Here is a 15,848-nt window from a genome sequence, read left to right on the forward strand (position 1 = left end):
CCTTCATGTTATTCTTTTTTAGAAAGTTTTATAATGATTCTGTGTCTGTATTAGGTATTTAGTGTTGTATTTATCAGTCACATATTTATATGTCTGAGCTTATACATAGCTCTTTTTTAAAATCAAATACAGTGTTTTCTTCTCCCCTATGCCTGGCCATTGTTCACTTAGGCTGACTTTTTAATCATTTTAACAGCATGCTTTTATAATGCAGGGTGAAGCTGATTAGCAGAGAACTAAAGCTTTCAGTGTTTAGGTCTTCATCATGCCCTTATCCTGGGGGATTTCTTTTAAATTGATATCTTGAACAGTAATCTAAACTTTAGAGATTTCCAGTTTCACTTGGATCTTGCGTCCATCACAAAAATAAATGAAATCCGGAAATATGGGTCTACTGTAAGTAATTTGACAAGTTTTCTTACATCCCTTGTGAAAACATTTTAATGAAAAAGATTTTTAAAAAAGCACAATCATTCTTATTGTTAAACCCTTATTGTTAGCTGCAGTACTCTTATTGCCAAAATGAGAAAATCAGCATGCAGCATGGCTTTCCTTGCAAGTTGTGGGACCAGTGATATTTTTGACTTTTTGCCCTGCCCATACCAATTATCTCAAACCAATAAAAATAGCATTTTTATGTAAAGTGCACTTGTAGCACCAACTAAATAACATGTTTGATGACTGGCTGCTAACATTTAAAGAGCCCAAGATGGAAAACGTTATTTTTCCCAATCATCCAAAATTACCCAAATTTGCCCTGCCTCGAATAAGTTTACATTAATTTCTTAGACTTCATTCAACTTCTGCAATTTTGACTATTTCATAATCTTATTATTTGTAGTTTTAGTTTAAAAAGTGTGCGTGTGGCAGAAATGGTCTTCTATACATTACTTTAGCTCTGAATTAGAAAATAAACGCAGATCTGTATAGCACATGAGTCACGTATTTCACTCCGTGGTGATTTACAGATCTGTGGTCTTACGCATGCGCAGTGCAGCCAAATGGAACAGGCTGATGGGTACAGGAAGTTAAAAAATCACAAAAATGGCGATGGACGGAATGATGTCCACGTCTTCGGGTCTGTCTTACCACAATGCCGGGGACTTCTACCCTAGAAAGTTTGGCCCGAAGCCGGACGTGGTGCCGTCCGGGGTCACGGAGAGGAAAGTGGGTCCGCTGGATAAACCTGACATGGTGTCGGTGGATGTTATCAACGTCAGCGACTCAGGTTTGTTATGCTAACAGGCTAACGGCTAACAACACGTAGACATACAGGCGGCTCTGCTAACCGAAGCTAACAGCTGATTTTGAGTTTAGCTGTGAACGTTGGGTTTTTTTTAAATGTTTATTTCGCTAATAACTGTCTATAACGACAATTCACGCATGAACGGTGTTTTCTTCGGTCTGTGAGCCCGTGTATTATTTTTGTTAACGATAGCATTTTTGCACCGCTAATATTAATCCAGCTAATGTTAGCAATAAAGGTATGTTAATGTCAGCGAGCTTTAAATGAAGCGTAAATCGACAAAAATGTATAAAGAGCAGTTAAAACTAAGTGGAGAAAGAAATACTCAGAGATTGAACTTGTGTAAAAGTACCAGGAGCTCAGTGTAAAAATACACTGTTACCTGTAGCTTAAAAGTCCTGCATCCAAAACCGTACTTAAGTAAAAGTACATAAATATTAGCATCAAAGTAAAAAGTGTCAAAAGTTTTTATGATGCATAATGGCCCATTCCAAAATAATGTTATATCATTATAATATTGAGTTTGTCATTGTAATCTTGCAGCTGGTAAAGGTAGAGCTCATTTGAAGTACTTTATATTTGAGCTGTAATGATTAGTTGATTGACAGAAAAAAAATGGCAACTATTTTTATAATTGGTTAATCGCATCTACTTGCTTGTGTCTGGTCCTGCTTCTGTGGCAGCACCTCTGCTTGCCTCTCCAAACTGGGAGCGTGCTGACTGACATATACAGTAGATAATACACAGACTGTATATTAGTACCTCATACAGCCCCACACTTCAAAAGATCCAAACTATCCCTTTAAAGTTAGTTAGAGAAAGGGGTTACAATAGAGATGAGACGTAAGTTTTCTCTGTTAAATTAAGTTATTAATGTGTGTGATGACAGTGTTGTTGATGATAGTGTCTATATTCTTCTACAGATGTCCACATGCATAGAAAGAAGCATGAACATGACACATATGTCCTGGTGAGTGTTTTTTTTTTTTTTTTAATATTTCATTTTTTTCATGGTGTTGGTTGGTTATCAAGTTGATTGGTTTAGTTTCCCTTTTTCCCCTCTCCTCATAACAATAACATACATAACAAACAAACTCAGAGCCCATAGAGCTTGCAGCAGTTGTGAAGAGAAGCTGTTTACATAGCATTTTTTATGAATAAAGAATTGAGTTCTCACTGGATTAGAGCTTTCTTAACTCTTTGAAAGACTATTAGAAGAGTGTTTGAAGGAAGGCTCAGCGTAACTTTCGTTGAGGGACAAAATGTTTCTCAGTCTTTGTGGGTTTTTCTTTTGCAGATTTTGTTTAATTATACTGTTATCATGTTTGAGTCTTTGCCATGAGCACACCTCTGGATGGTGGGGAGACTAGTCTTTAAAAATCCAAACAATTGATGTAATCACAACATTAGTAATAATGTTTTGCATGCATTGTTTATGTGATTAACTCACCTTCAACATAGTGATCTTCAGAATCACATCTCTGCCCGATCTCACAGTACTGCTTGATCAGGCTTTAGTTTTCACAGTTTGATCTGCAGCAGATATACTGTATATATTTCCTGTTTTGTTTATGTGTTAGCAATTAGTCAGGTTTACAAGAATCTTTTGGGACTTTAGGGGTTTACTGAAAATACAAGACATAACAAAAGTAAAATGTCTGCACTGTTTTAAATTTGTTTTAGCAGTTGTCAGCTTTTCACTTGTATGTAAAGCTATGTTTGGCCTTTTTGGTGTAGAAGAAGGTGGATTACTTTGAAATGCATGTACTGTCAATAGTGCTATTAGCCATCAAATGTGCAACATTTTGAGTTAATTTGATGACTTTCTCTAATTTATAACTTTGCTGTTTTAGACACTTGTACTGCTTTAAAAATGTTTTGTGCAAAAAGACTGTGATTTTTGAATGCCTTGAGAAAATATCATCATCCGCAGAGATGTTAGAGGGTTGTTAATGTTCTTCAACCTATTTTTTTCTTTCTGTAAGACTTTTGAAAAAAGAAATCAGTTTCAAGTTTAGGATCCAATTAAGCAGAAGAAGTCATTGTCATACACTAATACACCACTTGGTGTCAGTGTAGGTCATGCTTTGCCTCCCTCACTGCTTTTCTGCCACAGAGTTGATGAACTGAATTGTACTTAAATAAATTTCAGTGTTGTTCCTGACAACTGTACAGAATTATTTGTGCTGTACATGCTTCATGAGTTAAAGTTATCTATGCTTGTATGAAAAGTTAGATTGTTTTAATAACTATTGTAAATTTTCTTTTAATTACAGGGAACCATTCATCCTTTCAGGAAGACCCACAGATCCATCTTTGGAAAACTGCAGCAAGAATTCAGACTCGTCACCTCAGATAGACGGGTAAGTGTGTTTGTGATGAAAACACTTTATTTCCTCAAAAATCAGGTCTAGTCTTTGTGTCATTTCTGGTATTTTTGCCTTCATTTGCTTTGATCATCATCCAACTAAATCCGCCTGGTTATCATCATCTGTACCTCGTCGTTCCCCCTCGTTTTACTCAGAGGTTAACGTCTGGAGGATCCTCACTTCTTAATCCCATTGTGCTGTAAGCTGGTTAGATTCTGTGTCTCATACACAGAGTCAAACCCAAACACCTCCAGTAATCCTGTTTTCCTATCAGGTCACCATGTTCCTGTGAAAGCAGCAGGGCTGAAGCCCTCAGAGTAAATTACTATCCATAAATACTACGAGCCATGACTGCCGGTCCACTTTGTCTGACAGCTTCTTACTGTAGTCTTAATTTCGGTACATGCTGATCCTAGGTGCTTTAAAGTGTCATTCGGCCCATTTTTCAATTTGCAATTTAATTTTGCTGTTTTTTATGTAATTCTCCTCCCATATTGAAATTTTTTAGGTATCAAACATCATCTTCTGATTCATTTTACAATAAATGCCAGTATTTATTACCACTGTGGTAAAAAGTCACAAAACCTCGGGAGAAATGGTTAGGGTTAGTTGGTTTCTTCAACCACTTCTGCAGCATAAAGGCGTGTGTCTACAAAGCATTTTTCTTTGGCAAAAAAACATTGGCAGGGTGCTGGGTAGTCCAGCTAATCAGCTCCTAGAAATTGAGCTTATTCTGTCTTTGTTGTGATAGTTTGTGATGGACATAGCATACAGCTCGGGTTTGACAGTGAAGGAACGGGAGCAGAGACACTGAAGTCTTGTTTGCTTGTCTGCTGCCCTCTTGTTGGGCACCAAACTTCTCCTTCAAACCCCCCCAAAAGTGCGCTTTTTTGAGCACATTGACCACTTATGCTGCATTTTGAAGCCAGTTGTTTGGCATTCGTCACACTTTTACAGCAGTATTTAATGGTGATTTAAATGCCAGGGATGGCACTTGTATTACTGCAGCTGTTATGTTTCTGATAAACATACATTAGATATTCCACCTCAGCAACCACAGTAAACACACTGACAAAGACGAAAACAAGGAACAGCAGCAGAGTTTGTCCTAATTTCCTGCTCAAAAGAACATACGTAGTTCAAATGCTTGGAGTGATTTTGTTTCTCTAAAATTAGAGTACATGAAAAAAAAAGTAGTAATGCGTCACAACAACACAGGGACAGATGTAGAGCCTAAGCTAAAAATGCTCCAGAACAACACTGGGATGTAAAAATTACAGATTGTTTTTTTTGTGTGTGTGTGTGTGTGTGTGTGTGTGTGTGTGTGTGTGTGTGTGTGTGTGTGTGGGCGGGTGTCAACGTTATTGTACTATAATCCACTTTGACCACATACTGGCAGGGGGTCTTGCTTCCCCATAGAGCCTTGGATTGGATTACATGGTGTCGTACACGGCTTAGGGACCAAACATAGTTCAAACTGGCGAAAGTTGAGATGCACTTCCTCAACGCCTCGCCTCATGTCTCCTGTTACCTTTTGTGTTGTGATATAAAAAATGGTCTTGTCGACAACTGATTTCAGATTCTGCTTGATCAATACAGCAGTTTTTAACTGGCTGAAATTGCAGCAGCGACTTTTAACACTGAAAAAAAAAAGATTGATGACTTTTTATGCTGAAATCTTTAAATCTGCTCATTTTTATGCCAAAATGTGAGATGAAGTCGGTCTTTATCTTAGATTGAAAGCCTTTGACAGCATTTCTACACACTAAGAACCTCAGTATGGCTTAAATGAAGTGCTTTTTGAATTTAACACCTGCCTCACACATCTATCCAACATCAGAAATTTAGGGGGCTGTGTCCTCTGTAAAACTGATAATCAAATGCCCACTTTATTTCAATTAGCTGTATGCAGATGCAGGACTATGACTTATTTCTCTTCTTAGCACAATTTTTATGTGAACATGTGAGTGCAGCACTATAAATATCTTTGAGGAGAAACTGCAAGTGAGCTGTTGTCCATATTTTAATATTTTTTCCTGAGAACTACATACCATCCAGAGCTATTTTCTGCTAGATTTCGCACTGCCAACAGGACACTGAAGTGACATCCTGTAAACTGGCTGGCAGTTAGTATAGCAACAGCATTTTTGCTGCGATGAGTTTGTATTTTCACTCTCACATACAGTATGTGCTCAGTAAAGCCTGGATTTCAGTGTCAGTCCATTTGTCTGTTTTCTTCCATTTTTTCATTATGAGCAGTTGCTTGTTTTTCCAGCTTTGTAAAAAAAGTCAGTTGCCAGTGCTGCATTGGGAGGAAAAGAAAAGAAAAGAAATAATTGGAATCAGAAATACTTTACTGATCCCTGGGGGGAAATTGTGGTTCATTACAGTCACTGATGCCAGCAAAGAGAATTATAGCAAGTAGAAATATTCACCACCACAAGTGAATATAAAATATGAAATAGAAATACAGTAGTAGTAAACAATGAAAATGAAATATATTTGTAAAGAATAAAATAAAATATAAATTTAAAGAAATACATAAATAGACAATTGGCATTAGTATGTGAATAGCATGTTTAATGTTTAAATTATATGGACAATGTGCTAAGTGTGAAAAGTATGTAAAATATAAAACTGCACCTCATAAGATAAGATATGCCTTTACTGTCTCCCTCTTTATCTTTGACATTTGAAAGAACGCAGGCCACATACATACATAGTCACACTACAATCAACACACAGCATCCCCCTGATCCATACACCCCCAAGAGTATTGCACTGATGCCCTACCTAAATTAATTGCACTAAAGTCCCATACAAGATTATTGCACAAATGCCCACCTCATGATGTTCTAGTGCTGGGGCAGTACCTACCCTGAAATAGCAGCTAAAAAAGTCCCTCAAGCCAATTAATGGCTCACCCGGTAGAGTGTGCGCCCCATGTAGGTTCAATTCCATCCTGAGTCTTTTTCTCCACTTTACTGTCGCTTTCCAACTGTGGTTATAAAGTGCCTCAAATGGCAATGTGAGAGCTGTATTCGTTCTTAGTTCTTGCAATGCAGACACAACAAAAGGGGCATTCTTAAAACTCTAAAAAAAAACATGCCTTCAGTCCGAAGACGCCTAATGCTGTGGTCAGCTGAAACAAATATAGACTTAAACCTTTAACCGTGGTCCTGATTTAATGATTACAGTGTTTAAATATAAGGTGTCAGGCCTCAACATAACCAATCATTGCAAACATCAAGGTGATACTGTGGTCCTGTAACCTATCTGAAAAACTTTGAAGCCAGATATGATTCCATTCATCACTTATCCTTCAATAATCAAGATAAAACTGGGCGGAGATGTGTCTTTGTATGGACCCTGCTTGACTTGGCAGACCTCTGTTCTGACTTTTATCAACTGGGAAACCCACTTTTCATGCCTGCAATCATCTTTAAATTTCCTGTAAAGCCCTATAAAGTTTTCCAGTACAATTTTGCACAAAACTGCACTCAGTCTTACGGCTGTACCTGACTGAGAATTATGTCGGTTGAAATGGATTTGACTGTTCAATATGAATATTTGACTTTTTTTTTCTGTATCAAGTTTTAAAGTTTGAATAGTGCTCAGTTGGGCGTTCAGACGGCATGACCGTGGCATTCACATAATTATAATTGTAATTGTAATATACAACAAAAGTTTGCTCACACTTAATATCAAACAAAGCCAGAGACTGTGTCGTGTTGAGCTTTATGTGTGCTGCAAATTCACCACTTCTGCAGAAGCTCTTCTGCAGCTCCTTGTACTAAAGACTAGCATGAAAAGTCAAGAGTGCTCACTCTGCAGCAACATCTGGAGACCAAATTGTCTCTGGAAGCACACTGCGCAGCACTCCAACTGTCAGAAAAAAGAAAAATGGTCTTGAACTCGACTTGATTCGACTGACTGTCTCACTTTTGAGGGGCAGACCTACTCAGTTTCATACAGTGTATTAAAGTAACCCTAGAGCAGAAGCGAGTTTGAATGAATTCTAATTCACTCAATTCACCATGTCTGTTATACATGTTTATGGTGCTGGACTTTGTTGCTTGAGCTCATCAGTCCCTGTTGCCGTAACAAAATGTCCTGATAAAACTGGAGCAGGGACATCAGGCCGTCAGCAGAGGAAAGACATGACTGCAGGGCAGGAGAGAGGACCAGGCGTCATCTCGTTTCTGCTGCAGCAGCCGAGTCGGAAAACTCCTCTGTCCGCGTTAACAGGCCTCCACCGCTGCCGCCGATTCATTATGTAAGTAGGTTTATTTTGAGAGGAGAACACAGCCACCCGTGAGACACAGAGCCCTGACGGCTCCAATCTGAGGTGGATGTGTTTTCATTGCTACTGGAAGCGAGCCGTGCCGGGTCACGAAGGCGGCGAGCTGCAGGTTTTAGTTTGCCCCAAAAGTCCCACAAATCCTCCTGCACGTCCTTCCAGTCTGTTATGATAAAACTGAGCTCTCCTTCTTCCTCTACCTCTCGTCTTCAGAGGCTAATATGAGTCACGCCTGTGCTCACCATGATGACACACATTTCCCCAGCGCTGCCCGATGATGCAGCAGGGCACGGCGCTCAACAATGATGTAATCAGGTCTGGCGTCAGCAGGGGCTCCTTTATTTAATACAGTACCTGGTGACTGAGGCGCTGTACGAGCGCTGCAGCTCTGTCACTCCAATGTCACATGCAACATCAATATGTTGGCTCGCCGTTATGCCAGCGGACAGCCGGGCGACGCCGCTGACGAACAGACGGGGGCAGCAGAGTTTCAGGATTTGACATTCATGCACTCTCCTCCAGGCGCTCAGGGTATTTGTACGTGAAGGGGGGGTTGGGAATGTTTTGGGCCAAGTGCTGTCTCTCTGTTTGCACACACGGACACATGCACGCATGCATGCACTCACACACGCACGCACGCACACACACACACACACACACACACTGTGGGTCTCCCATGCCTGTCGCTGGCTAGTGCTGTCACCAGACGCCCTAGTGCTGTCATAACACAGCACACCACAGTAATTGTAGATTTCACAGCACTCGGCGCTCCCCACCACGGCATATGACTCCAACACGAAGTGACAGGCCAGGACACACACACACTCACACGCACACACTAACACACACATACGTTCCCTTGTTCCATTTCTTGTTTCTCTTTCCTCTGACACACACAGACGCACTCTCTCTTTCTGCTCAGAGGGCGAGTTTAGACTCCACATTTATTTATTTATTTTATTTTCTCCATTGAAAATTCTGCTGAATTTACATCCAGGCCGAGCGAGTGTTGAATGGGCTCTGAACAAGAATGTTTTGGGCTAAATTAATTGGTCTTTGGTCATCTTTCATTGGTCATTTGTCCAAACACTTAAACATTATGTTTTCTTGACAAATGACTTATGCTTGTTGTGTGTGTAATGATTGCTGCCTCTCAGAAGCAAAGAAGGAAGAAAAGTAACCCTGATGTAGCGTCCCACAAAACCTCGTAGGAAGGCATTTGTGGTGGACAAAGACCGCAGTTCACGTCCTGTCTTCCATAAACATTAAATGTTGGTTTCTTTTAACCACAATCCTCTCCTTAACTCAACCAAGAAGTTTAAGTTGACTGAACTTAATCAAATGTTTACGCACAGAACAGCACCACATTGACTTCATGTTCAAATCAATTTTTCCATTTACTGTAAAACGGCAGGTTGCAGTCACTTTGTTTGAGAGACTAACGCCTGTAAAAATACATCTGCCTTCCTCAGATAGCCTTGTTAGATTCAGTCAGAACATAAAATGTAACACATGCATTTATACAAAAAATAATGTGAAAACAAGGCTATGGCAAAGACAGTCAACACACACACACATATATATATATATGTAGTATATAGATAAGCAAATATTGGCAATATTAACAAAGCACGGCTACCAGCTAACTCTCCTGCAGTGGGTCACACTAGTAACATCAAACATCAAAATGTCACACTTGTGCCACCCAGTACCATCCTGCTGGGTGTCCCTTTCATACAGACCCTGTTTCAGCGTTGTCACTACTTCCCTGCCAGCTTAAAGGTGAGACAACTCTGTCGCCCAATTTTGCAACTGTATTTTTTACATATAAACGTGAGACAGAATATCGTGTGAAATTACTGCCTTAAAGAGGCAGTGTTAAAGGGCACATTTGGGAGCCTGCACGTATTTCACACACTGTACTGTATGGTAGATTTTGAGGATGTAGACTGAGTGTGCATCAGTCATAACTGTGACAGGGATTATCAAAAAAACATCAGAAAGGCTGTGCACAACTTAAGAATTCATAGCTAGATGATGCGTCGTCCAGGGTCACTTAGCATGCTCAGCAGGTGCATTAAATCAGTGATCAATTAAGATAGATGCAATTTTTAAAAACAGTGTAGTAACCATATGGGTCATCTTGCGAGGCACTGGTAAATGATTGTGTTATTAGAGTAGAAAGACTTGTTGATTATAAAATGTGTATTTCTATAATCCAGGTGTGAACTGAAATGTAAAATATCTTCAGTTGTTTTTAAAAAAGATTAAAGTAAATTATTGGACTTTATAAAGCATTTTAGTGTTTTATCATAATGAAACAGATGTTACAGATGAGCAGAACTGCTCTTTCTCAGTACTGAGCCTGTTTCCTGCTCTCCCGTCCTCTGAAAGTGACCTTCCCCTCAGCTGGTATTTCTGTGATGAACTGATTCAGACTGTAGTGACTCGTTCAGTCAGACAATTCAACAAAATCCCCCAGCCGGCACAGCAGGTCGACCGCAGGGCAGGAAACTCACTCTGAGTCCAGCAGCCAAAACCCAGCAGCTCCCAGTCGGTTTGTAGGTTTGGATTGGGATTAGACGGCGGCTGGTCACCTGCCAGAGTGTCTGCTGCTGCTGGACGCTGACTGACAGCTGGGGAAACCCTGTTCAGGAGAAAACTGTTGTATAATATCTCCTGGATCAGCTTTGTGTCGTCACGGTCACCTTCGTTTGGATGAATTTAACAGAAACTCTGCATTACTAACTGCGATTTGAAAAATGCTGTCACAAAAGATGCTTTTGAGTTGCATTATGGGAAATGTAGGATCCAGTGTTTTGATGCTTGGCCCGTACAAGAGACAAGAGATGCAGTTAATGATTATTGTCTGCAGCGAATGATTCTTTCCATCAGCGATTAATCTGCACTTCATTTCCTTCATTAAGTGATTAAAAATTGTCCGTGGTTAGACGTGTTCAACTGAGTATTGGTTGTCTTTATTTCAATTTGGGCTTGTAAATTGGTATTAAGTTCATTTCCAGGGTCCTTTTAAAAATAAAGGCCTTGAAGTTTGTTTAGCTTAACTTTTTGGTATTTAAATGTTTAGTTGTGCAACTTTATCTAATTATATAATCTACTAACGATATGTCAGCCAGTTTACTTGGCCAATATATCAGTGTTCATGTAAAATGAGCTTATAATGTCAACCCTCTACTTATGTACTTATGAGCAACTATTACAAATGATTTTTTTTGTTTTCAAAAGAAAATGTGCAAATGTTTTTACCTCCCTGCATAATCAGTGACACTAGTGGGGCCTCAAGCCAAACGTTGAGCCTCTCTTCTCCTGGTTCTAACCTGTTCTTAAACAGTTTTTGTGTTTTCTTGTTGTCGTTTCCAGTCGTGGAGGATCCTGCTGTTTGGGGCGCTCAACCTGCTGTGTACCGGCTGTCTGCTGATGTGGTGCAGCTCCACCAACAGTATGGGTGAGCGCGCGCGCACACACACACACACACACACACACACACACACACACACACACACACACACACACACACACACACACACACACAAGCACACAAACATACAAACACACAAACACGTGCTACTAACTCACACACACACACATAAAACAAACACAGTGACAGATAGACACATGCAAACTGACATGCACACGCACACAGAGACAGCTGTACACAGAAAAACACACACTTTGAGGCCTGGACACAGACATTAACTGGCGGAGATACCTGTCTACACACAGTAAACACAGATTGACAGTTACACACTTAAACGCACACACAAAAGCATGAGTACGTGTGTGTGCTGCAGCTTTAGGCACACACTGAACAAGTCTTTAGGAAGTGTGTTAGCAGTGTCGTCTCACCACAGGAGTCCAGGCTGATCCTGCTACTGCTGGTGTTTGTGTGTTTGTGTGTGTTTGAGGGGGGTAAGCTCAGTCAAAATATGGCACTTTAAAGGGCATGTTGAAGAAACAGAGTCCTTCACAGCATCTGTATTTACCCTCCGGTGCTACAACACAGGGAACATGTGTCATATTGACAGGAAGATTTTTTATTTATTTTTTTGTCTTTCTCCAGATACATACAACAACAGGAGAGCAGAAAACTAACAAATTAAAGAAGGAGTTTATAGAATATTTCTGATTTATTACAATTCAAGCCTTAGTTTGTAAGTTCTGCCCATCATTTATATTAGTAATGAAAATTTTGCACTCACTCGTTCACTCGAGAGAACCAGGAGCAGTCACATAATGAGACAGGTGGAAAACAAAACAACAGGTTAGTCAACAACAGTCATTTAAACAATTATTTTAAGAATGGCAATCATTTTCTCTGTATACTGTAGAGGAGGAAATGACTGTTTACTGTGAAATTGTTACCAAACTTGTCCGTTTTTATAGATCACAGTCATACATGTTGATTCAGCTTTGAGCTGCTTATCTTAATATCTTACTATCTTACTATCTGTATCTGTGAGCACAATAAGACATTATTACCGCCATTTCAGATATGTTCACTTTCACTTTGACCTCTAAATACAGTGGTTAAAACAATTTAGTAGTTGAGAAAATTGAGAAAATATGAGATGTAGTTCAAAGAAATTCGATAGAACGCATTCCAGCCATGTCCGTGCTGCTCTCATTCTCCCCCGGTGTCTCCGAATGTCCACTCCGCTGTCATTCTCCGCATTGTCTCCCCACTCTCATAGTCCGCCTGTGCTTCTGCCGTCGTCTCCGCTGGTGTCTCCGAATGTCCGCTCTGCTCTTATTTTCTGCTGGTGTCTCCGAATGTCCGCTCCACTCTAATTTTCTGCTGGTGTCTCCGAATGTCCGCTCCGCTCTTATTCTCCGCCGATGTCCTCTCCGCCGATGTCCTCTCCGCCGATGTCCTCTCCGCCAATGTCCTCTCCGCCAATGTCCTCTCCGCTGTCATTGTCCACAAGTGTTCCCGCCGGTGTCTCTGCAATGTCTCCACCTCTCAATCTCTTTTAGGACACCAAAATGTCTCGATCCGGCCCTGATACGGTCATTTATTAGCATGCTCGCTGCTTACAGTAACCGCTGAACACCGGTGTAAGCGGCCGCCGTCTCCCCCTTCCCTCTTTCTGCTCTGTATGCTGAAAAATAAACTGATATCTGATGTTTGATTCCCTCCAACAACAAGCAGAACAACATGTAAATATGCAGAGATCACAAGAAAGCCGTTACGGCACACCGAAAGGCTAAAAGAAAGAAAAACCAAATGTACATAATGCCAGAAATATAAACAGGTTCACAGAAAGTGCCACAAATATAACTGGTTAACTGTATGATGCAAATTAAAAATATACACTTGCCATGTGAGATAAAGCCAAGATAAAGCCCCGCATCAGGATGTGATTGCTGTCAGTCAGAACTTTCAGACAGTTTCGGTCACTGCCCCGTCTGTTCACTGTCACGTTCAGTTGATTACTGATTATTTCATGATGATTCATCACCCCCTGTTGGTGTAATCCTGATGAACAGTTTATTTGTCCTGTGAAACTGCTACAGAACATTCAGCTCTGCTCTGGAAACATGAATGTACTGGGAGTTTGGGGTTTTAATGATTTTAAATGTATGCATGAAATATCATTTGTCAGTAGCTCCCATAACTATCAGTGTTGGTCTTAACTCTGAGTGTGTGTTTGGGTGTTTGGGTGTTTGGGTTGTCTGGCGGCCTGTCTGAGCTGAGCAGCAGCACTTAAAACCATTTCTCTGCCTCAGCTGAGCTGTCCACTGGCTGCGCTCTGGACGATGTGACGGGCTTATATTTAGGATGCTAAGACACACATGCACGCACACACACACACACACACACACACACACACATACACATACACAACTCCAGATTTATACTTGCATGCAGAGAGCAGTGATTGCAGGTATGTATGGCCATAGAAGAACTGTGTACATTTTGGAGATGAAGACAAAGTAATCACTGGGGAGGAAAGTAGATTTTTTTTAAATCCATACCTTATCAGATGCAATGTGTATTTTTGGAGTCAGTAGTTAAATGTTAGGTCAGGTGTGATTTAGGGTGTGAAGGCCAAAGAGTAAATAGGAGTCAGTTTATCAAGTTTTTGTCGATGTGGGTGTATTTTATTGGTTTTGATTAATTAGACATAATTAATTTGGCTGTAAATGTGCACATCTTTCAGTGCTGCCTGTCTCACTGCCTATTTGTTGAATGGGTGAAACTCAGCATACAGCTGTGCAGTGAGACAGCTGTGCAGTGAGACGCAGTGTTTATGGTCAGCGAGGCTCGTGTCTGCCACCAACATTAAATCCTCTCAGGGATTCCATCACTCAGGAAAATGCTGCCACGAAAAGAACAACATGCAACCTTATCCCTGCTCACCCGCTCTGCCTGCAAATACTGCAGCATAAGCCACACACACACACAAACACACACATAGCGGTGGCGTCGGGTGTCGTGCAGACAGGAAGCGGAGGACAGAGGTATCGAACGAACGGGGGGGAAGGCGACACCGCCATCAATACTCGGCCCCCGATGAGAACAACAGGAGCAGACAGCGGCCCAGTCTCAATACTGTCAGTTTCCTCCTCGTGTATAAAGTCTCCTCCACTCACATAATCAGCACACCAGCTGTCAGATGCTCAGGAGTTCATCTGCTGCTTCACTTGAGTCTTTCCATTTTGGAGACTTTTTTGCCTTTTCTTCAGTCCATCTGACAGTTACAGCTTCAGATTTCGTGATGCTGAGATGATGAAGAATGATGCATTGCCCGAGTTAAAGCTTTTTTGCAGTAACGGAAAAGTCCAAGAGTTACCAGGACACATTAACAATTAAAAACACTGAAAGGGGCTACTCTTTTTGAGTGTTTACTTTTGATTTACTGTGCACTTTCCTGGTGATGCTTGTTTACGTCACACAATTTTAGGATAGAGGCTGATGGTGCCCTCATCTCCTGTAACCTGTTTCTATTCACACTGCGCACACGTTAATGCTAAGCTTTCAGTTTCTTTTACGAATGGCTGATGATTTCTACTGTTTCTCAGAGGTAGAAAGTTCTTTTTACAGTTGGTTTCTTTTGGCTACCACAACAAAAAACAGTAAGCACACTTTGTAGGTTTGCCCCTTGAAAGTCAAAGATTCGGATCACCAGTTGAAGACCCCTTGGTGGTCGGAGATTCTTTAAGTGGAGCAGTTTTTATTGTTTTTTGTCAGTGTACAGTGTACTTCTGGGGATGTTTCAGTCTGCAGATGTAGCTGCAGAGCAGAGTTAATTTTGTCAGTCTTAGTCTTGAGAAGAAAGTTAATTATTATTTTAGTCACATTTTAGGCATTTGTATCCTTAATAGTTATAGTCTAATTTTAGTTGACGAAAAGTCAATGTTTTATTCAACTAGAATTCATGAAATTCTAGTCAAAATGTTTTTTTTCTATTTAAACTAATCCAATTAGACTAAAACAGGCCCCAGAAATTAGAACAACTGGTGTCAACTATTTACTGGAGTTTACAGCCAGTCGGCGCTCCAATCTCAAACTGTTGCTCATAAGGCGTTAGAAAATGATTGCACCCACTGCCGTTGTTGGCCGTTATGTTCTCCTCTGCTATCCTCTCATTTTGAATGTCCGATAGTCTGCTGACGTTTTGGTCTCCTCCTGTCTCGTCCTGTCTTGTCCCATCTTGTCAGCGAGAAAGACACGTAGATTCCGTCATAGTTTTCATTATCAAGATCTATTTTGAGCTCGACATTGTCTCATTTTGGTTATGGAAAAAGGTCTTCATCAACCAAATTAACACTTGTCCATTATTTAGACAGCCTATGGTCCCAACAGTATTCTCCCTTGAGATGCAACATCGCAACATTGACAACATAGAAATTTGAATCATTTCATCCTCTACTGGTGGCAAAAAAGGCAAATAATGCATTTGGTGTATGA

General features: G+C 40.5%; 1 protein-coding gene across 2 annotated transcripts in view; it reads left to right on the top strand.

Moving 5' to 3' along the window:
- The first annotated feature begins 1,044 nt into the window (after positions 1–1,044).
- The window catches only part of slc30a6 (solute carrier family 30 member 6), a 60,516-nt gene continuing 45,712 nt past the window's right edge, over positions 1,045–15,848 (top strand). The window contains exons 1-4 of one of the 2 annotated variants that reach the window (XM_042501993.1): positions 1,045–1,228; positions 2,170–2,216; positions 3,523–3,609; positions 11,297–11,381. In XM_042501993.1, the coding sequence (XP_042357927.1) occupies positions 1,045–1,228; positions 2,170–2,216; positions 3,523–3,609; positions 11,297–11,381 (403 nt within the window). The remainder of the gene's footprint in view (positions 1,229–2,169; positions 2,217–3,522; positions 3,610–11,296; positions 11,382–15,848) is intronic. The other variant, XM_042501994.1, reaches the window with a different exon arrangement.

Source organism: Plectropomus leopardus, chromosome 15 (assembly GCF_008729295.1).
Source record: "Plectropomus leopardus isolate mb chromosome 15, YSFRI_Pleo_2.0, whole genome shotgun sequence".
In the NCBI taxonomy this organism is placed as follows: Eukaryota; Metazoa; Chordata; class Actinopteri; order Perciformes; family Serranidae; genus Plectropomus; species Plectropomus leopardus.